Source organism: Peromyscus californicus, unplaced genomic scaffold, assembly GCF_007827085.1.
Source record: "Peromyscus californicus insignis strain IS unplaced genomic scaffold, ASM782708v3 Scaffold_5__1_contigs__length_169319896, whole genome shotgun sequence".
NCBI lineage: Eukaryota > Metazoa > Chordata > Mammalia > Rodentia > Cricetidae > Peromyscus > Peromyscus californicus.
The window spans coordinates 8,752,475-8,774,004 of record NW_026294573.1 but is presented as its reverse complement, the minus strand read 5'-3'; the positions used below and the strand labels follow the sequence as shown (position 1 = coordinate 8,774,004).

Here is a 21,530-nt window from a genome sequence, read left to right as displayed (position 1 = left end):
CCGGCTTCTGGCGGGGCGGGGATTGTTCAAATAGACAAAACACGGGGCCAGTGGCAGGCGAAAGAAGCTTAGGAATATTCCGGAGAACCAATCCGTTGTGAGTTGATTTTGGTCACTTCCACGCACACATCCGGTACGTCGCTACTACGATTCCCCTCGGTATGAATTGTGGCCGTGTGGGGCCCGAGTCTAGAAACTGCGTGTACCTAGAGGACGACCTGGGCAGAGGTTAGGGATCGCGCCCGACGTGATGCTGAGAAGGGGCTGAGTGTCTGACGCCCTCGAATTACTGTAGAAGACATACTGTCTTGGGAATCGTATTACAGAGGGACTCGTGCATTTGGAATTTGTAAAATTTAATATACATTGGGAAGTTATTAGTTATTCTCACTACCCCAGATTGCCTTACTTGTGAGGTCATTCTCGAGAGACGATCACCAAGAAGCTACTTTAAATAAAAGATTTTAAAGCAAAATCCCTTTTTTTAAAAAAAGCTTCCAAACAGGCCCATAGCCTGACCTGTAGATGCCGGCTGTAGATGTAGCTCAGCTGATAACAGTTGAGTACTTGCCCAACATGCATGAAAGTCATGGATTAAATCCCCAGCACCACATAAAGGGCACGCCTGTAATCCCAACACTCTGGAAGTGGAGGTTGGAGGATCAGGAATTCAAGTTCTGGGCTAGAGAGAAGCCTGAGTGGTTAGAGCCTTAGCTGTCCTTCCAGGGAACCTGCACCCAGATCACTGGCTCACAATTGCTTGTAATCCAGTTCCAGGGGATGAGATGCCCTATACTGGGCTATGCCAGCGTCGGGCGCGCACGTGATGTGTAGACGTACATGCAGGCAAACACCAATATATAAAAATAATTTTGTTTTTGTTTTTCGAGGCAGTGTTTCTCTGTGTAACTTTGGAGCCTGCCTCTGCCTCCCAAGTGCTGGGATTAAAGGCGTGCGCCACCACCACCCAGAATAAAAATAAATCTTAAAAATCTCAAATGAAATTTATGCACATCTTTTCTGTGTAATCTTTATTTTTAATATCGGTGTTGTGATAAACATTGAAAATTCCTAAATAGCTTGAATTAGGAATTTGAATAAAATATTAAAATATATTAATATTAAGAGAAACATGTGAAGCTATTAAAATGATAATGCAGATAAATATTTGTTAATAAGGTAAAGGTTCCCAATTAGATTTTAAAGTTACATTTTTAAATTAAAAAACAAAAAAATCCAAAGTACAAGTTATACTACAGCAAGTACTCCTTATAAAACATTGATACATTTCTTAGGTATTAAATGGGAGACATGCCACTGAGTGTAGTGGTCTACGCCTTAAATCCCAGCACTCCAGAGGCAGAGACAGGTGAGTCTCTGAGTTTCAGGATAGCCAAGGCTGTTACACAGAGAAACCCTATCTTGGAAAAACCACCAAAAATAAACAAACAAATAAATAAATTGGGGAAATGCCAACTAAAATGTAATGAGATTTGTGGAAGACATACTTCTTTCATTTTCTTTTTTGTTGGTTTTTCAAGACAGGGTTCTTCTGTGTAATAGTCCTGGCTGTCCTGGAACTTGCTTTATAGACCAGGCTGGCCTCCAACTCACAGAGATCCCCCTGCCCTTATACCCTCCAAGAGCTGGGATTAAAGGCATGAGACACTGTTGCATGAATCCTAATTGGTCTTAATAAAAACCCAGAGCCAGATATCAGGGTGAAAGCTGAAAGATCAGAGAAGCAGAGCAAGCCACAGTCACCACCTCTTACCTCACCAACTCCTCAGCCTGAAAGAGCATGAGTTCCTGTCTCTTCCTGCCTAATATTCCTATCTCTGCCCAGCCATATCACTTCCTATCTCAAACTTTCTAGTGCTGGGATTAAAGGTGTGTGATCCCAAGTACTGGGATTAAAAGTGTGTGCTACCACTACCTGGCTCTGTTTCTCTTTTATTAGATTAATCTCGTGTAGCCCAGTGTGGCCTTGAACTCACAGAAATCCAGATGAATCTCTTCATCTGCCTCCTGAGTGCTAGGATTAAAGGTGTGTTCCACCACTCCCTGACCTCTATGGCTAACTCTGTGGCTGGCTCTGTCCTCTGATCCTCAGGCAAGGTTTATTTCTTAGATTACAAATATATCACCACAGGACACCACTGCCCATTGGAAGACATACTTTCTTTAGACCAAAATAATTTACTACAAATTAATTGTATAACAAAAAGAACTTTTTTTATGAAAAAATAAGCTTTCATACAGAAGAAAGACAATGGAGCAATAAGGAAATACAGAAAAGTCTCAAAAAACACCATGTGGTCTCCATGTAATTAAGGAGGGTGGTTAGGGAGGGTCAGGGTATTCTCAAAAACAAGTCAAGGTCATGGGTTGGGGCAGGTCAGCCTCCAGGAAACAGACTAAAAACAGCAACTCAGCTCTTACAATGAATGGACACTTATTTTTAACAATACAGCATAAGGAAGGGCTCCTGCCTTCAAGATGGAGTCAGACAGGTCCTCAACCCTGTCAATGTGTGTGTGTGTGTGTGTGTGTGTGTGTGTGTGTGTGTGTGTGTGTGTGTATTTGACATTTCTCCAATTTAATATATAAGAAGTGTATCAATGTTTTGTAATTTAAAAACATGTTTTAACTAATTGGGAGCCTTTACCTTATTTACAAATTCTTACACACCTGTAATCCTGGCTCTTGGACAACTGAAGCAGGGGATCTTGAGTTCCAGGCTACATTTGATGCTGTGTCAAAAAGTAAGAGAGGGCCAGCAAGATGGCCCTGGGTTAAAGGCGCTTACCACCACCAGACCTGAAGACCTGAGTTAAAACCCCAGAACCCACATGGTGGATGGAGACACCCTAACCCTGAAAGTTATCCTCTGACCTAGCACATATGCACCACCCCCATAAATAAATGTTTGAAAAAGAACAATAACATTAATTTAAAATGTAAAATTTGAAATAAGGAGTGGAGAGGTGGCTCATTGGTTGAGCACTTGCTGCTCTTTCAGAGGACTCGGGTTCAGTGCCCATATCTGATAGCTCACAACAGCCTGCAAATTGTAGGATTGGGATGTAGCTCAGATGGTAGATTATCTACCTAGTGTGCATAATCCTTGGCACCACCTAAAACCAAATGTGTGGGTGAGTGTTTATAATCTCAGCATTCAGGGCATTGGAGAAAGTTTAAGGTTGGATCAGAATTTCAAGGTCCTTATGGGCTACCTTGCCAGTTTCAGGACAGCCTGGGCTACATAGGCCCCTGTTTTTTTATTATTGGATTTTATATTGACTGGGTGTTTTGTCTGAGTGTATATCTGCTGTGATCTTCCTGCATGTATGAACACCATGTTTGTGCCTGGTGCCTTAGAAGCCAGAAGAGGACACCAGATCCCCTGGAACTGTATTTAGAGGTGGTTGTGAGCTGCCTTCTGGGCGCTGGGAATTGAACCCACAGTAAGGTCAGCCACTGTGCTTAACCACTGAACTATCTCTCCAGCCCTGGGCCCTGTTTCCAAACAAAGAAACAAATGAAAAACCCAGTGTATCTTGTAGGTCTTTGCATTTTAGTACACAGAAAATTTCCTAGTTCTTTTTTCTTACAGCTATACCTATATATTCCATAACATTGCATCGTATTTTTCTTTACCTGGCTCTCTGTTTATGAACACTTTTTCTTCTTTTCTTTCTCTCCTCCCCTTCTGTTTGGTGTTCCATTTCCTCACCTTTCCCTGTCCCTTCCCTCTCCCCCTTTCCTTTCTCCTTTGTTCTTCTTTAAGACAGGCTCTCATGCAGCTTGGGTTGGCCTAGAACTCACTATATAATAAGGGATGTCCTTGAACTTTCTTCCTGCCATCATTTTCCAAGTTCTAAGATCAGAGATGCACCACCAGGCTCAGCTTGCACACAGTATTTTCAACGTAGGATTGGTTGGTGTAACCATCCCCATAACAATGGGTCTTATTTCAGTAAGCGACCCGCCCTGAAATGCTTGGGGTGCTAAAGGGATCTTTTCCAGTGACTCTTGCCTTTAGCTTATTTGGTGAACCCGGGCTCTGGTCTTTGACCACGCCCTCGCCGGCCACACCCCTCGCCGGCCTTCTCCCGGCCCTGCCGGCCCCGGGCGTCGGTTTCCGGGCCGGCCTCTTGAGAAGGATGCACAAGATGGCGGCGGCGGTGGCCCGCTGGAGGCTGCCGGCTGTGCCGGGTCGTTGAGTTGTGGTCCGGGAAAGGGAATCGCACAGGCCTCGCTCAGGTGACAGCTGGTCGGGGCAGTGCCGCCGGCCCCGTGAGGGTGCATGGCCTGCTCTCTGCTGTCGCCTGTTTTTACCACCTCCCAAACCCTGCCCCGGGGCGGAACCAAAGAAAGGTCAGGCCAGGCTGCCCCGCCTATCTTCGTCCTGGGGCTGTCCTGGTGAGGGGCTCACTTTTAGAATTGACTTTAGCCACGTGTAGCTTCTTCCATGGCTGCGTTGCAGGCCCCGGGGGAGAAGATTAATATCCAGGCAGGAGAAACGACCAAGGTCGAGGACAGGGACCCGCTGGGGAACGTCTGGGCTGAGCAGGACAGGCTTCCACAGCGTTCCTGGAGACAGAAGTGCGCTTCCTATGTGTTGGCCCTGAGGCCCTGGAGTTTCAGTGCCTCGCTCACCCCTGTGGCCCTGGGCAGTGCCCTGGCCTACAGATCCCAGGGTGCCCTGGATCCCAGGCTCTTGGTGGGTTGTGCCGTGGCTGTGCTGGCTGTGCACGGGGCCGGCAATTTGGTCAACACTTACTATGACTTTTCCAAGGGCATTGACCACAAAAAGAGTGATGACAGGACTCTGGTGGACCGAATCTTGGAGCCCCGGGATGTTGTTCGATTTGGAGTCTTCCTCTACACCTTGGGCTGTGTCTGTGCTGCTTGCCTATACTACCTGTCCACTCTGAAACTGGAGCACTTGGCCCTCATCTACTTTGGAGGCCTGTCTGGCTCCTTTCTCTACACAGGAGGTAAGAATTGTCCTGCTTCCTGCTCTAAGGTCCCAATTGCTTGAACTGGAAACTGCTACTTTACATAGGAGTTGTAGAAGTGTCAAAGACGCCTTACTGAATTAGGCCACTTGACTGGAATTCCAAAATATGTGTGCCATGGATACTTGGAAAACTTTAAGTTGTGAAGACCCTGGTTGGTAGTGGATTATGAACATTACTCACTGCTGGAGACATGGCTTAGCCTTTAAGATCTCTTACTTTGGGGGCTGGAGAGATGGCGCTGTTCTTCCAGAGGTCTTGAGTTCATTTCCCACCAACCACATGGTATCTCACAACTATCTATAATGGAACCTGTTCTCTTCTGGAGTGCAGGCATATATTCAGACAGAGCACATGATTTCTCTGTGTAACAGCCCTGACTGTCTTGGAACTCGCTCTGTAGACCAGGCTGGCCTTGAACTCACAGAGATCTGCCTGCCTCTGCCTCTGGAGTGCTGGGATTAAAGGTGTGTACCACCACCACCACCACCACCACCACCACCACCACCACCTGGCTAAATAAATAAATCTTAATACTTACCGGTAGGGGAAATACCATTATCATAAAGTAGCCCTCCTTGAACAAGTCTTATCCATTGCACTCCAGATGTACTGAGCTGACCCCTGTAATTTCCCCAAATGCAGGAAACTCGGCTGCAGGAAAGAAAAGAAAAAGATCTCTTACTGTTCTTGCAGAGGACCCATGTTCAGTTCCCAGCACCCATGTTGGCCCCCTTATAAACACACTTCAGCTTCAGGGGCTCCAACACCTTCTTAGAACCTCAGTCGGAGTCAGCACACGTACACACAGATAAACACACACATAGAAATTTAAAAACAAAACAGCATAACGTGGGCTGGCAATGGCTCAGTGGATAAAGGCACCTACCACCAAGCCTGAGGACTTGAGTTTGATCTCCAGGACCCACAAGGTAGGAGGAGAGAACCAGCTTCCAAAAGTTGTCTTTAAACCTCTCTTACACATGTGCACACACTCAAAATAGAAAATGTTTAACATGTACTAAGACAGCATAGTAATAACTCTGTAAACTATTAACATAGACATTTAATTTTTTTTTGTCATCTTCCCTTTTACTCTTTTGGGACTGTTGTGTATCTTGTCCATCATTAACTGAAGTGCAATGCAGTACATAACTGGGTGTAGGAGGTGGTAAGTGCTGCGGGGACAGGGCAGCCAAGGGGACACTGAGGACTGTCTTAAGTAGTTTGGTTGGCATGGGCCTCACCAAGGAGGTAACACCTGAGCTGAAGGCAGTGAGAGATGGTGGAGTTGGCCATGTAGATGTCTGGGAGTAGAACTGTAGGTATGGGGAACAGCGAGTACCAAAGTGCTAGTGATTTGGAGGGAGAAGCCCACTGTGTACATGAGGGAGGTAGATCAGGGAGGTAGAGGAGGAGGAGTGAGTCTGGGGAGGGGTGGGAGGCTTGCAGACTGCACAGGCAGACCCTCCCTTCAGGCCTCTGGACTTCAAAGTGCAGGGGCCATTGCTTTGAACAGCAGTGTGATGATGTCATGGCTTGAAAGAGTCTCTGGCTGTGGTATTGGGGGTGGATAAGTAGGGTGGGCAAGGATGAAAGAAGGAAGACCAAGTCAGAGGCCCTCAAGCAGTTCAGACAAGATGTCTAGGGGCTCACATCAAGGTGGTGGCCACAGGGAGGTGAGGCAGGTTCTGATTAGACTTTAGAGGTAGATACTGTTTGCCGTTGGATTGGATCTTAGGTAGTTTATTAAGTTTGACTCAGAAGGTTTGGCCTTCTAGCCTGGAGCCTTCTAGCCTAAGAGGAGGGGAATATGAGGACCATATAAAGGAGACTGAAGGAATGGAAAGAAAATCAAGGGACTGTAGTTGCCCAGCAGCCAGTTGTAAATTTAGGGCAATTAAAAAAGTTTGAGGCAGAGGCAGGCAATCTCTGTGAATTTGAAGCCAGTCTGGTCTACAGAATGAGTTCCAGGTTAGACCTTGTCTCAAAAAACAAAGGAGCACAAAATTTTGATAGAGGCTGAGTATGGTGGTCCACACCTGTAATACCTCCACCACTAGACTGAGCGGGAAGATTCGTCTCACACACACACACACACACACACACACACACACACACACACACACGCACACACACACACATGGATAGCCTGAGCTACATAGTAAGGTTCTGTTTCAAAAAAAAAAAAAAAAGTTAAAAAGTTTGCTAAGGGAAACCTGTGGGACACTGGTAGAAAGTGTAAGTGGTGGTGAAGAGCCTCTGTTAGTCAGCTTTCCATTACTGTAACAGAATACCTGAGTTAATAGACTAACGTGAGGAAAGGCATGTTAGAGGCTTCAGTTTATGGTTGGTTGGCCTATGGCTTTTTGGTCTTTGGCAAGAGAATCCATAGCTGAGGAAGTCCATGTGTCTTGGGTCTGGGAGTGAATAAAGAAAGAGGAGTGGGTTAGATCCAGGTCCCAGTGTCTCCTCCAAGTACGCACCCCCATGTGACTGGAAGGCCTACTAAGGCTCCAGTCCCTTGAAAACTCTACCACTGGTCCAGAGAGACAGCTTAGCAGTTAGAGTGCTTGCTGCTCTTCTAGAGGACCCAAGTTTTGACTCCCAATACCACGTCAGGCCACTTACAGCCACCCATTAACTCCAGCTCCGGGATCCAGCTCCTCTTCTGGTCTCCACAGGTACCTGCATGTGTGTGCCATCCACTCACAGAGACACATATACATAAATAAAAATAGGTGCTAAAGATAAAATATTCCATCAGCCCAGAGACTAACTCTTCAACTCACAAGCCTTTGGGAATTCTTCTCGAATCCATGGCATTCTCCTTATTTAAGAGACGTTTTAACCAAGACTTGAAGGAAACAGAACCGACCCTGGGTTAGAATTAGAGTCTGGTTGCAGTGCTGAGTCATTCAGGACTGAAGGGCCAAAAGTGCAAAGGTCTCTTCCTTCCCTCGGCTCCTGGTGACTATAGCCAGTCTGTCTGATTAAGCTGGTGACTCTCAAGCTTTAAGCTCGGAGACTCCAGGCTCATATCTGATGTCTTTTGGGGCATAGATGCTGGGGACTGGACAGTGCCCAGGGCTCTCCTCAGTGGTACAGCATGGTAAGTGTGTGCCTTACCTGTGAATTACACCCCTGCCACACCCAGATCATACTCACTCCTAGAACAGGTCTCAATTCAAATTCCTGGTCTTTTCTCCAAGGATAGTTGCTACTTATAGATTTTCTCATTTTACTCAATGGCATTTTTTCTCCTTTTTTTTTTACGTGTTTGTGTGTGTGTTTGTGTATGTGTGTTTGTGTGTATTTGTGTGTGTGTGTGTGTGTGTGTGTGTGTGTGTGTGTGTGTGTGTGTGTGTGTGTGTGTGTGAGGCCCCTCACATGCTAGGCAGGCACTCCACCACTGACCTGCACCTCTGGTCCATTCATAACTTCATCCTTCTAGCTCTTTAGACCCAAAGCTGTGGACACCCTTCTTGACTTTTTGTTTTGTTTTGTTTTTTTGAGACAGGGTTTCTCTGTGTAGTCATGGCTGTCTTGGAACTCACTTTGTAAAACGGTGGTCTCGGAGGTCTACCTGCCTCTGCCTCCCAGGTGCTGGGACTAAAGGTGCGCACTACCGTGCCTGACTGGACTCTTCTTGTACCTGACACCCAGAGCATCAGCAAGTTGTATTTCTGTTAAAAATCAGTCTGAGATCTGACCACTTCTCTCCATGTCCTGCCTCCACCGTGACCTTCTCCCTGGAGTGCTGCAGAAGCTCCTAATGGTCTCTTTACATCTGCCCTCATCCCTTTCAGGCTATTGCCAGATCATCACCCACAGTAACCCTGGTAGTGGAAGGCAGCTGGCAGCCCTCTGTGTAGCACTCTTCAGTGGCTCCCGTCTCATTCAGAGTAAAGCCAAGTCCTTATAGTGACAGCCAGGACGCCTCATTATCTGCATACCTCTGCCCTCCCCAGCTCTGACCTGCCCTCATCTTCCTCTTGGACCTGGAATATCAAGGTATAAACTTTACAGGTGCCAATCTCTGTTTAGAATGCTCTTCTCCATCTCTGTGTGGCTTACTCTAACCTCCACCCATTTCACCTTCTTTGGGAGGCTTTGATTTCTTGTTTAATTCTAGCACAGGAAGCAGAGGCAGCTTGGGCTTCCAAGTGACCCCCAACCCAGTCTTAAAAAAAAAAAGATAGAGGAAGACACAGCACATATGTGAGTGAGCACAACTGCATACATGTACATAACATGCTACACATGTAAGTACTCATGGAGTGAACAACTAGGATTGACATGTATTCAGCATAAGCTGACTTTTTTTAATGTTCATTTTTACTCTATGTGCACATGCATTTTGCCTGCATGTATATATGTACACCAGGTACCTGCAGGTTCCCACGGAGTCAGAAGAGCACTGGCTCCCCAGAAAGTAGAGTTACAGGCTCTTGTGAGCTGCCCTGTGGGTCTGGAAACTGAACCTGGGTCCTCTGGAAGAGCAGCCAGTGCTCCTAACCACTGAGCCATCTCTTCAGCTCCGTAGATTTTCTTTTTCTTTTCTTCTTTTTTTTTTTCTTTCCAGACAAAGTTTCTCTGTGCAGCCCTGTCTGTCCTGGAACTCATTCTATAGTTCCAAGGCTGGCCTTGAACTCAGAGATCTGCCTGTCTCAGAGTACTGGGATTAAAGGGGTATACCACCACTGCCTGTCTGTAGATTTCCTTTTAACATTGGCTTTTACTGGTATAGAATTGACTTGCAGTGAAGTGTGTTTGGTTTGGTGAACCTTGAACAGCTGTATAGTCCCTGCATCTCCATCACCCCCTAGTGCTTCCTCGGGCTCTTCCTACCAGCCCCATCCATCCTCATCTATGCACAGGTAACTACTCTTCTAGTTTCTTTTACTTAGGTTAGTTCTGTGTGGTCTAGAGCACCATGTAGAGGGACCCATTTCATATGGAGTACTTGTGACTTTGTTTATTGCAATATGAGCTCTGAGTTTTTTTTTTGTTGTTGTTGTTGTTTTGGGGGATTTTTTGTTTTGTTTTATTTGAGACAAGGTCTCTCTCTATATGGCACTGGCTAGTCTGGAATTCACTAGACCAGTCTGGCCTCCAACTCACAGAGATCTTCCTGCCTCTGCATCCCGAGGGCTGGGGTTAAAGGTGTGGGCTGCCACATCTGGCCTCAGTATGAGCTCTTGGAGTCTGGCTTCTTTTGCCCAGTGTGATGTTGGAAGCTCACTGTGTTGTCATGCATGTCGGCAGCTCCTTTTTATTGTGAGCAGCATCTGTTGAGGGACACAGCACACTGTGTTCTGCTCACCTGTTCAGGGACCTTTGGGTTGTCTCTGTTTTTTCTATTGTGACTGAACATTCATGTTCAAGTCTTTTTATGAGTATTTGTTTTCATTTCTCTTGAGTAAATGCCTGGAAATGAAACTGCAGTGGCCTCCACTGGGTGACGTTGAATTCTACAAAGAGCTGCCAGCCCCTTTCAGAAGTACTTGTATTGCTCATATTCCCACAGCAGCATGAGACTTCAGTGGCTCTGCACCTTTGCCATTTTCCTCCCTGAGTTAGCCTCTTTGTGTGTAGCCAGGCTGGCTAGAAACTCACGACCCTCCTGCCTCTGTCTTCCAAGTGCTGGTATTGAAGGCATGCACTACCACCTGGTCCTGGTCCTTGTCAGCTTTTTAATGTAGGTCTTTTTCTTTTCTTTTCTTTTCTTTTCTTTTTTTTTGTTTTTTTTCGAGACAGGGCTTCTCTGTGTACCTTTGCACCTTTCCTGGAACTCACTCTGTAGCCCAGGCTGGCCTCAAACTCACAGAGATCTGCCTGTCTTCCGAGTGCTGGGATTAAAGACATGTGCCACCACCACCCGGCTTTAATGTAGGTTTTAACAGATTAATCCTAGCTGCTACATGAAGAAAGGTCCCAGTATTTCACTGTGCTATCTCCTTCAGAACTTAGTGTTGGGAGGGGTGGGGATGCTTAAAAAGAAACTCCCATGCGGGTCACATCTCTGAGTCAGGAGGGTTACGGCTGTGTCTTACACCCTGAGAAAGTGCTCTCTCCCAAGCCTCTGTCATTTTCTTGCATCAGATAAACTCAAGATTATAAGACCTTCTCATTCCTTGAGTGGGTTTATGCTTGGCTTTGGTGGAAGGACTTATTTAAGGTGGGGACCCAGGTTTCTGTTGTGATTTTGTTTTGCTTTGTTTTGAAGCTTAAATACAGGTTTTTGTTTTTGTTTTCTTTTCTTTCTTTTTTCTTTTGGCTTTTCAAGACAGAGTTTCGCTGTATAGCTTTGGAGCCTTTCCTGGAACTTGCTCTGTAGACCAGGCTGGCCTCGAACTCACAGAGATCTGCCTGGCTCTGCCTCCTGAGTACTGGGATTAAAGACGTGCGCCACCAATGCCCGGCCTTGAGTACAGTTTTATTAGAGTCAGAGAAGATCAACAGGGAAAAGCAAGCTGCAAATCTCTAGCTGCTGGGAAGAGGGAGATGGAAAAGAGAAAGAAAGAAAGTCATGCCTTTTGCAATAGAGGTAAGCAAACAGCCATGGAATGGAAAGTGAGGGCCTGCTGAGGAGGAGTGAGAGATTCCTGAGTGTCTGGGAATCATGCTCATGGCCTCGAGGCTCCATATAAGCAGCTGCCTCCAGGCACGTTTTGCTTGCTGAAGGAAGGAGGGGTCTTGGATCATCCAGCCAGAGGCCGCTTCTTCCCCTTCCAGAGTCGTGTTGTGGTGTGTAGGTCAGTGAGTATAAGTGAAAATAGGAGCCTCGTGCTGGCCTGGCCTGGGAGGAGGCTTCCTCAACACCTGCAGTATGCAGGGGGTGGGGGCTCACTGGTTCACGGCTGGTGTTCTCTCAAGGGAACTTTGTGGTGGTATTGTGTTCCCCAAAATATTGTGTACCCCAAAATATTGTGTACCCTAATAAACTTATCTGGGGTCAGAGAACAGAAAAGCCACTAGATACTCAGGATAGGCAGTGGTAGCACACGCCTTTAATCCTAGCATTCCAGAGGCAGAAATCCATGTGTTCAAGGATATAGCCAAGCATGGTGGCCTTTAATCCCAGAAAGTGAGCCTTTAATCCCAGGGAGTGGTGGTAGAAAGCAGAAAGGTATATAAGGCGTAAAGACCAGAAACTGGAAGCATTTGGCTGGTTAAGCATTTGGCTGGTTAAGCTTTTAGGTTTTGAGCAGCACAGTTCAGCTGAGAGCCATTCGGATATGAGGACACAGAAGCTTCCAGTCTGAGGAAACAAGATCAGCTTAGAAGTTGGCCAGGTGAGGTTAGCTGTGGTTTGTTCTGGTTCTCTGATCTTCCAGTTCACCCCAATACCTGGCCTCAGGTTTGTTTTTTTGTTTTTTTTTTTTTTTTGTTTTTGTTTTTTTCGAGACAGGGTTTCTCTGTGTAGCTTTGCGCCTTTTCCTGGAACTCACTTGGTAGCCCAGGCTGGCCTCGAACTCACAGAGATCCGCCTGCCTCTGCCTCCCGAGTGCTGGGATTAAAGGCGTGCGCCACCACCGCCCGGCTCAGGTTTGTTTTTATTAATAAGAACTTTAAGATTCATGCAACAGAACTTCCTCCTGGCACATGTCCTAAGATAACCAAGTCATCGACACACAGCATGGCTCTGTGCGATCAGCTTCCTGGTGCTGGGGAACTGAGGGTCATTCCTATGATGCCTTGTTGGGTGCTGCATTTTAAAAACCAGGGGTACTCATTTGCTGCCAGCAGATCCACAACTGCTTCTGTAAAGGTGAAGTTGGCCAGATCTTGGTCCTTGGTTTTTGTGGTTTTAGATCCCCTGTAGATCATTGTCATCTGTCATTTTAGACTGGTTAAATGTGATTGGATACTCTGAGGCGGTGCCTTACAGCATCATAGATCCAAAGGCTTCCCACTACTGTAGCAATCTAGTTTGGGCCATCCCTTTGGTCACCTCCCACCATTGCAGATGGCTTTATTGTCCCAGCCAGAGTGGGAAATACTCTTGACCTCCGACCACAGTTCCAGATTGAAGTGTTTGTTACTCTGGCTGTGTTCAGTTCAGCCCTAGTGCCAAGTATCGGGAGCCAGCTGTGGCAGGACAGGTGCTGGAACCTGGTTCTGAGGGCACAGGCATGTTGAGGGTTTGAGTGTGTGTTGGGAGGTGGGGCAAATCCAGAGTTTTAAAGGAACACTGGAATGGGGTGGGAGGTTCTTACAAGATCAAAAACCACTTAGGAAGGTGTTACAGTATTCCAGAGAAAGAAGACCCTGATTTGGATGTGGGATGTAGTATGGTGCTGGAGATGGAGGGAGGGGGCTGGAAGGAGGGGTTATGGGCAGGCTTTGGAGCAGAATGGTCTGTAGGGATGATTTGGTCTTGATGGGAACCACAGGGAGAACACTGCATGATAACTTCCACAGTTTTCCTCATTATATGGGTGATACTTTCTTTGTATGGAAGTATATGGTTGTGAATACCATGGTGTCTGCCATCCCTCTGTCCCTCAGCACGGAGGCCATTCTCCATTCCAACAACACCAGGGACATGGAGTCTGACCAGGAGGCCGGCATTGTCACGCTGGCCATCCTCATTGGGCCCGCCTTCTCCTGTGTGCTCTGCAACAAGCCAGAAGAAAGACTGGAGGGAAAGGAGGCAGGATGGACATTCTGTCTTGTAGGGTTGGAGAAGGGCAGAAGAGTTCTGTGTCTAATGCAGTGGATCCTAAAGCCTTTCATATGTTCTTGGGCTCCTGTTATCTCTGTGTACCCGGAGTTCAGGGCACTTTGTGGCAGAAACTGGTTTTGGGGAGAAAACCTAAAAGGCAAACTTGGCAGGTACCAGGCAGTTGAGCTCAGAAACCTGAGTCTGTACTGGGTCATTTGGGGTACCCCATTGATTGCTTACCCTCACAGCTTCTCACCAGACAGCCCCTGTGTCCAGCCCTTGATTCACACTGCCTCTCTGGCTTTTCTGGCTACAGGAATTGGATTCAAGTATGTGGCACTGGGAGACCTCATCATCCTCATCACTTTCGGCCCACTGGCTGTGATGTTCGCCTACGCTGTCCAGGTGGGGTCCTTGGCCATCTTCCCTCTAGTCTATGCCATCCCTCTGGCCCTCAGCACGGAGGCCATTCTCCATTCCAACAATACCAGGGACATGGAGTCTGACCAGGAGGCTGGCATTGTCACGCTGGCCATCCTCATCGGACCCACCTTCTCCTATGTGCTCTACAACACGCTGCTCTTTCTGCCCTACCTGATCTTCAGCATTCTGGCCACGCACTGCAGCATCAGCCTGGCGCTGCCCCTGCTCACCATCCCCATGGCCTTCTCCCTTGAGAGGCAGTTCCGCAGCCAGGCTTTCAACAAGCTGCCCCAGAGGACAGCCAAGCTCAACCTCCTGCTGGGGCTTTTCTACGTCTTTGGCATCATCCTGGCACCAGCAGGCAGTCTGCCCAGACTCTGAGGAGGCTATCAGCTCCTACCACAGCACAGCCCCTCCTTAGAATGTGCAGACCCAGAGACTGAGAAGGGGCGCCACTGGCCAGGGTGGGTGCTCATCATGGGCTGCCAACTCCTGCCCTTATGTGTTAGCATTATCTTCGTAAAGATAATCTGCTTGTGATTTGTTTCCTCGTTATGGGGAGCCCTGAAACCACTGTAGTGTCTGAAGATGGATTACACATACTGTCCTTGTATTATTTATAATCTCCACTAGAGGGTGTTGTCAGGCCAAGTTAGGATGGAAGGCCCATCTCCCCCTTGTTCTCAACAGAACGCCCTAACAATTTATGAAGGAGCTGTGTCCCAGAAGAGCTACAGTGACGAGAGACAGTACTGCCCTGTTACCTTGGCACATAGGAAATGGTAATAATTGGTGCCAGGTCCCATTAACATGGAGCACCTGTCCCCTGAACGTGCTGCCTGCTAGAGAAAGTCCCTCATTAACAACCATGTGGCTCCCGGCTTTTTGCCTGGTGGTGGGTGGTTCAGACATTTCTGTCCTTCATCTCTCCTTTCCCTCATCACCACTGTTGAGGAAAATGTCAGCTCACCCTGCAGCAAGACAGTCAAGCCTGAGGCGGCTGAGGAAAGCAGTGTGCTTTCAGTAAAACGTGTTGGGGGCTGCATCCCCCTGTAGAATCCACTAGGATGACAGTAATTATTGGGACCCGAAGTAGTAGTGGCATTTAAAGCCCATAGGCCTTGTCTCCTCCCAGCTGCTTCCCCTGGTACTCCTCTTGCCTACCCTGCATTTCTGTCCTTCCGTTTCCCAGTCCCCAGACTGGGCAACAGTGATGCATGAGTCAGGGACACTTGTCCGCATCTACAGAGCCACAGGATGGGCAAAGCAGGGGCCTGTTGAAGCCAATGGACAGCAGTCCTGGCCCCACTCAGCCAGAGTAGTGAGAAGTCCTGCTGGTGAAAGAACTATGAAATACGGTTCCCTCCTCTCCCTACGCTTCTGTTGTCTCATTCAGACAGAGGGTGGTTTCAGTGAGGTCACATCCAAGGGACCAATGGTGTCTCACTCCCTCCCGTCGTACACTTGGAAGTGTGACGTCTGCACTGAGGTCACCCTCTTGCATTGAGATGGTCACATTCTCATTGTGCTCTACTCTGTGATCAGCTGTCCTGGAGGGCAGTGCAGGGTCTTGGCCTGCAGAAAATGACTGAGTTAGCAGTAGGTCACTTCCTTGAGAAAAATAGATTTAAAAATTGCCCAGAGTTCTTCTGAAGTCAGCTTTGTCTAAAAGAAAACCAGGGTCCCTGAGCTTGGATGGGGTCCAAAATTCTTGGAAAGGAGCACTCCTTTCCTGTTCTTCCTAGCACGCCAGGTTTGTGGCATTTGGTGCTTTTGAGGGTCCTGCCTTTGAAGAAGCACCTACAACCCCTGCTTGGGGCTGACTGCTGTCACCTAGAGGACCAGTGGCTCTCACTGTCCAGGCCTGACACATGGCTACTCTCATCAGAACTGTGTCAGCTGCTACATCATGCTCTGGTACAGATTTTAATGCCTATTTTTATATATGATCCCCAGAGGCCATATTTGGTGCCACATTTTATATACAGGCCATTATAATTTATATTATGTCTTCTGATTTAATGAAGGTTTCCTGTAGATTTGTTAATTAAAATATGAGAAAATGTCCATCAGTGGCTTTGTGTTTCTTTACTTTCTTCCTGCTTCTCTTACTGTGGGAATGTACAGAGGTCTCAGGGAGTGCCAGGCATGGTGGTGCACACTTTTAATTCCAGCACCTGGGAGACAGGCTGGTGGGTCTCTGGGAATTTAAGGCCTGCCAGGGATACACAGTGAGACCCTGTCTCCAAAACAGAAACTCATTCCAGGCCTTTGGAACAATGCAGTGGAGCACCTCATTCCCTGCAGTGAATCTGGATACTGTTTGAGCAGTGTTGATGGGCTGGCTATGTTGGCTGGTCTTGTGTCAACTTGACACAAGCTAGAGTCACTGGAAAGAAGGGAACCTCAATGGAGAAAATGCCTCCATAGGACTGGGCTGTAGGCAAGCATGTGGGGCGGCCCAGCCCGTGATGGGTGGTAGCATCCCTAGTGATAGTTGTGGGTTCCATAAGAAAGGCTGAACAAGCCATGGGAAGCAAGCCAGTAAGCAGCACCCCTCCATGGCCTCTGCATTAGCTCCTGCCTCCAGGTTCCTGCCCTCTTCAGTTACTGTCTTGTCTTCTAATGATGAACAGTGCTGTGGAAGTGTAAGCGAAGCAAATCCTCTCCTTTAGTCATGTTGCTTTGGTCATGGTGTTTCATCACTACAATAGTAATCCTACCTAGGACAGGGGCCCTTAGAAAAGGTGGCAGGACCATTTAGAGCCAACTGGCCAGACCACATTAACCTCATTTCCCGCTATCTCCCCCTACTTATTTTTCTTCTGCTAGGTCTCCATGCTGATGGATTAGGAACAGGTAGTAGATGGAGCGAGTTTACGTTTCACCTAGGCATTTGACAATATATCCTTATGAACGAGGCAGAGATATGTGGAATGGATATCCCTGTAGCTAGATAAATTCCTGAGACTGAATGCACCATGGGAGAGAGCTGACGGATCAGCATGTCAGCAGCAGCAGGGAAGGGACCCTTCAGCAGCACATTCGAGTGAGCCCTGCCCTCTTTGAGCCTTTGCCCAGCTAGATTCAACACCTGTTATTAGCAACTGGAGTAAGGCATCCCAAATTGAAGCTTTCAGGAGCCTCGGAGGAAGAGCTTCTAGGACTGATAATTAGGATGCTCGGGAATTAGAAGGCTACTTTAATAGGTCAAGAGAACAAGTGAGCATGAATAAATGCAGAGCGATACACTCAGGTCTCCCAGATACCGGCATGTGATTGAGAAGGAGTTGACCTGTGACATGAGAGTAGATGTGGCTGTGGGTTTTATGAATGACTCTAGGCTGCATGGTCACATGCCTTTACCATTTGAGTCAGATTTATTCTGCTCACCCAATGAGTAGCAGGGAATTCAACTCCAGTCACCTCAGGCTCTTCCCATGCCTGTAGGGTTGGTCACTGGAGACCCCTCAGTCTCTTGGGGGCCAGAATCAGGGATTTTAGTTAGGCCTTTAGTCCTTCCATTCACCAGCTGTAAGGTCATCTCTCTGCTACCTAGTGCTGGGCTTCAGGCCTGGGATTCACCCTGCTTCTCTTGAAGGGTTTAGGATGACCCTTTCTGCTCACAGGTACCAGGGGCCTGTGGGGCACACTGGTCCCTGCCACCCCATACCCATTTCTGCCCCAGCTCAGTGACCTTTCTGTGGTCTCTCTGTTTACCTCCACTGCTCAAATCTGTCCTTCCATGCCTTTGTTGAACCTTTGCACCGTGACCCACCTAGAAGACCTTGGAAGCTCAGGCCTGGCCTGCTCTGGGCCTGAGGGGCTGATTCATGAATCAAGTGTATGCTGTTTTACTGTCTGCTACTTCTGTATTAATAACCAAACCCACACCCATGATCTAACCCTAACCTCAGACTAAGACAGTAATGACCTTGGTGAAGGTTATTGTAATCCACAAGGTGAACAGGAAGGCTATTACAGTCCAGAACAGGGAGGCAGAAGGCCTGGTCACCACTGTATTGGCCATTTTTCATAGGCTGGGCCTGATCCTGCACACCTTGTTGGCCATGGAAAGAGTCAGTTTGGAGACAGATCAAGAGTGTGTCATAGCCGGGCGGTGGTGGAGCACACCTTTAATCCCAGCACTCGGGAGGCAGAGCCAGGAGGATCTCTGTGAGTTCGAGGTCAGCCTGGTCTACAGAGTGAGATCCAGGGCAGGCACCAAAATCTACATAGAGAAACACTGTCTCGAAAAACAAAAAAAACCCAAAACAACAACAACAAAAAAGCATATCATAGAGATGTGCGCTTGGACTTCAGAAGTACCTTTGACAGTAAGTATATGGAGTGCAGAATGAAGATATACTCGGGAGCCAACTTCATTTCTAGGTGTGGGGTGTGTGGTGTGTGTGTGTGTGTGTGTGTGTGTGTGTGTGTGTGTGTGTGTGTGTATGTGTGTGTGTTGCGTGGGTAACAGCTGCAGCAGAGATTTTACAGTTTCTCAGTGTGGGAACGATGTTTTGAAGGTGCTATTAACAAACTGGGTCTTGTCCAAGAAGCATTTGGAAGAAGGGTGAGGGCACATAAAACCATGTTGGCCTGGAAAGGAGACCTGAAAGAGGAAGTCTTGGGGAAGAATGATTGGGCTGTGTTCAGAGTAAAACCAGGACATGCAGATGGGACTTACCCAACCCCACATTTAAGCTCTTGTGTTAAAAGGAACCTCTCGGCCGGGCGGTGGTGGCGCACGCCTTTAATCTCAGCACTCGGGAGGCAGAGCCAGGCGGATCTCTGTGAGTTCGAGGCCAGCCTGGGCTACCAAGTGAGTTCCAGGAAAGGCGCAAAGCTACACGGAGAAACCCTGTCTCGAAAAACAAAAACAAAAACAAAAAAAAAAAAAAAAAAGGAACCTCTCTAGCCATGAGTGGAAATAGCAAGTGGGGTGTTCAGAACATCCCAGTGGGTGGTGAGTTTCCTGCAACTAGAGGCATTCAAGAGAAAAAGGGAGTAGCTAGACCCTGTGGGACATACTTGAAGACCATGCTGACATATCACATAGCTGAGTGACACAGAGCAGTGAATTCCACTCAGGGTTCGAAGTGGAAGGGAACTATGACAGCAACTCTAAGGATCTCTTAAGGTGGAGCTCATGTTTCTGGAAACCTGTGAATAATTAAGGTGTTGGATAAATGACTTCGAGAATGATGGTGATAAAGTTGCCATTTATTGCAAGCTTGCTGTGTGTCAGGCCTTGTTCTAAAGCTTAACTACGTTGTTTTAATGTTCCTAACAGCTCCATGAATAGGGTATTGAGGTCTTTTTTCATAAGACAAAAAAACTGGGCAAAGGGAGATAATTAAACTTGCCCGGGTCTCCCAGTTAGTAAGTAGAGAACCGTCCTGCATACCTAAGTCTGTGCCTATGTGGATTCTCTCCTACGTCCTCTTGTCCTGTCGCTCCATACCTCACAGCGTCTTGCACATGAGAACTCCATCCATTGGTCCGACCTTGGGAGTGGGAGCTGTGGGGAAAGTAAGATAGGACTGGTGGTGGAGGCCTCAGAGAACTAGAGTCCCACACGACCCTCCCATGGCCACAGTGGTCATTAAGGTTTCTAAATGTGGGAGTGACTGGGTCAGCAGCTACAGGCCAGGAAGGTAGTTCCCCTCAGAGTGAGCCAGCTGCCTTCCACGTGATCTTCTAAGATAGGCAAGAGACACCCCGAGACCTGTGGAAGAGATGGAGGGGGATGGAGAGGAAACGTTAGGGCTCCTTAGGAGCACCCCCTGTCTTGGCACCAGTTTACAGGGTCTGGTCTTCAAAGTGAGGTCTCCTTGGGCGTCATCTAGGAAGCCAGCTTGATGGTGATGAAGGTAAGTCTACATGAGTCTGGGTGGTGACGTCAAATTTGAATTCAGACCCTGCCCATCTTTGACTGTTGCTTACCTCAGCTGGAGAGGAAGGTCCATTCTCAACGTAAATTTGCGCTCCCTCCCCTCCATCTGCCTTCAATTTTCTTTTTCTCACCTGGCCACTGGAATGGAGGTCCCATAGAAACAGCCCAGTGGCTTTACCTGGTGAGAATGCCGCCAGCCACCAGGGGGCACTGGAGAGAACTCCAGGTCACCTTCAGGGGGATCAGGATCTGCTAGACACTTGAGAGTTACATGGGTATGTGAGACTGCCCACTTGGATGAGAAGAGTGCTTGCATTCAGGAAAGGCAGTGGACACAGTCAGCTGTAGAACAAACGGCAAGATCTGCAGCGCACTGAGGGTAGAGATCATCTGCCGAGTGGAGTGGATCAGGAGGGGCTTCTGCGATGGCAATGGGCAGAGCTCAGGGTTCCTAGGAGGGGTTAGCTAAGAGAGGTGCTGGTGGACTGGCGTACCTCTCCTCACAGCTGGAGAAAACCCCTGCCTGCTGCGGAAACCACGCGCTGGCAGTTTTCCTTTAATCTCTGTTGGTCACGTAGCCAGACAACTGTTGTGTTTAGGCAGATGTGCCAAAGGTTCCCTCGTCACTGCCAAGGTCAAAGCCGTCTGGGGAGTGACTGATACCTTGTTGAGAAACAAGCAGAAGGGGATGGTGGGGCATGTAATCAGCCAGGCTGCTGGTGCCACATCCAGATGAATGGCTTTGAGTGACGAGGCCCAGGAAGAACATTGCAGGAAGGGCCCGAGCCTGCATCTACTGAGGACGAGGGGTTTGCTTCTGTTGTCCCTGGCATTCAGCTCCACATGCTGGCATCAACACACAGTTCTCTGTAGCAACCAAGGACAACTCATTCAGAGCTTTACTTTTTTGTTTTTTGAGACAGGGTTTCTCTGTGTAGCCTTGAATGCCTTGGTACTCACTCTGTAGACCAGATGGCCTCAAACTCACAGAGATCCCCCTGCCTCTTCAGCACCTTTCTTGCAGGAGAACTGCAGCAGGAATCTTAAATGGTCTTATTAATAAAATCAAACCTGAGGCCAGTTATTGGGGTGAAAGCTGGAAGATCAGAGAAGCAGAACAAGCCACAGCTACCTCACCTCGCCAGTTCCTCAGCTGGTCTTGTTTCCTCAGACTGGAAGCCTCTGAGTCCTCATCCAGAATGAATCTCAGCTGAACTGCTGCTAGAAGCCTGAAGCTTAACCAGCCAAATGCTTCTAGTTTCTGGTCCTCACGCCTTGTATATCTTTCTGCTTTCTGCCATCACTCCTGGGATTAAAGGCGTGAGTCACCATGCTTGGCTGTATCCTTGAACACACAGAGATACAGAGGAATTTCTGCCTCTGGAATGCTAGGATTAAAGGTGTGTGCTACCACTGCCTATCCTCTATGTTTAATATTGTGGCTGTCCTGTTCTCTGAGCCCAGATAAGTTTATTAGGGTGCACAATATTTTGGGGAACACAATATCACCACA

General features: G+C 47.8%; 1 protein-coding gene across 3 annotated transcripts; it reads left to right on the top strand.

Annotated features, from left to right (window-relative positions):
* Positions 1-4,144: 4,144 nt before the first annotated feature.
* On the top strand, positions 4,145-16,185 carry Ubiad1 (UbiA prenyltransferase domain containing 1). 3 transcript variants are annotated; one of them, XR_008213834.1, is made up of 4 exons: positions 4,145-5,003; positions 8,834-9,038; positions 11,314-11,574; positions 14,012-14,124. XR_008213834.1 is itself a non-coding variant. In XM_052717698.1 (2 exons), the coding sequence occupies exons 1-2, from the start codon at positions 4,475-4,477 to the stop codon at positions 14,497-14,499; spliced, it is 1,017 nt and encodes a 338-aa protein (XP_052573658.1). In that variant the 5' UTR covers positions 4,234-4,474; the 3' UTR covers positions 14,500-16,185. The 3 variants fall into 3 exon arrangements, 1 of the variants encoding a protein (XP_052573658.1); XR_008213833.1 differs by lacking the exon at positions 11,314-11,574 and having other exon boundaries at positions 14,012-14,123; XM_052717698.1 differs by lacking the exons at positions 8,834-9,038; positions 11,314-11,574 and having other exon boundaries at positions 4,234-5,003; positions 14,012-16,185.
* The last annotated feature ends 5,345 nt before the right edge of the window (positions 16,186-21,530 follow it).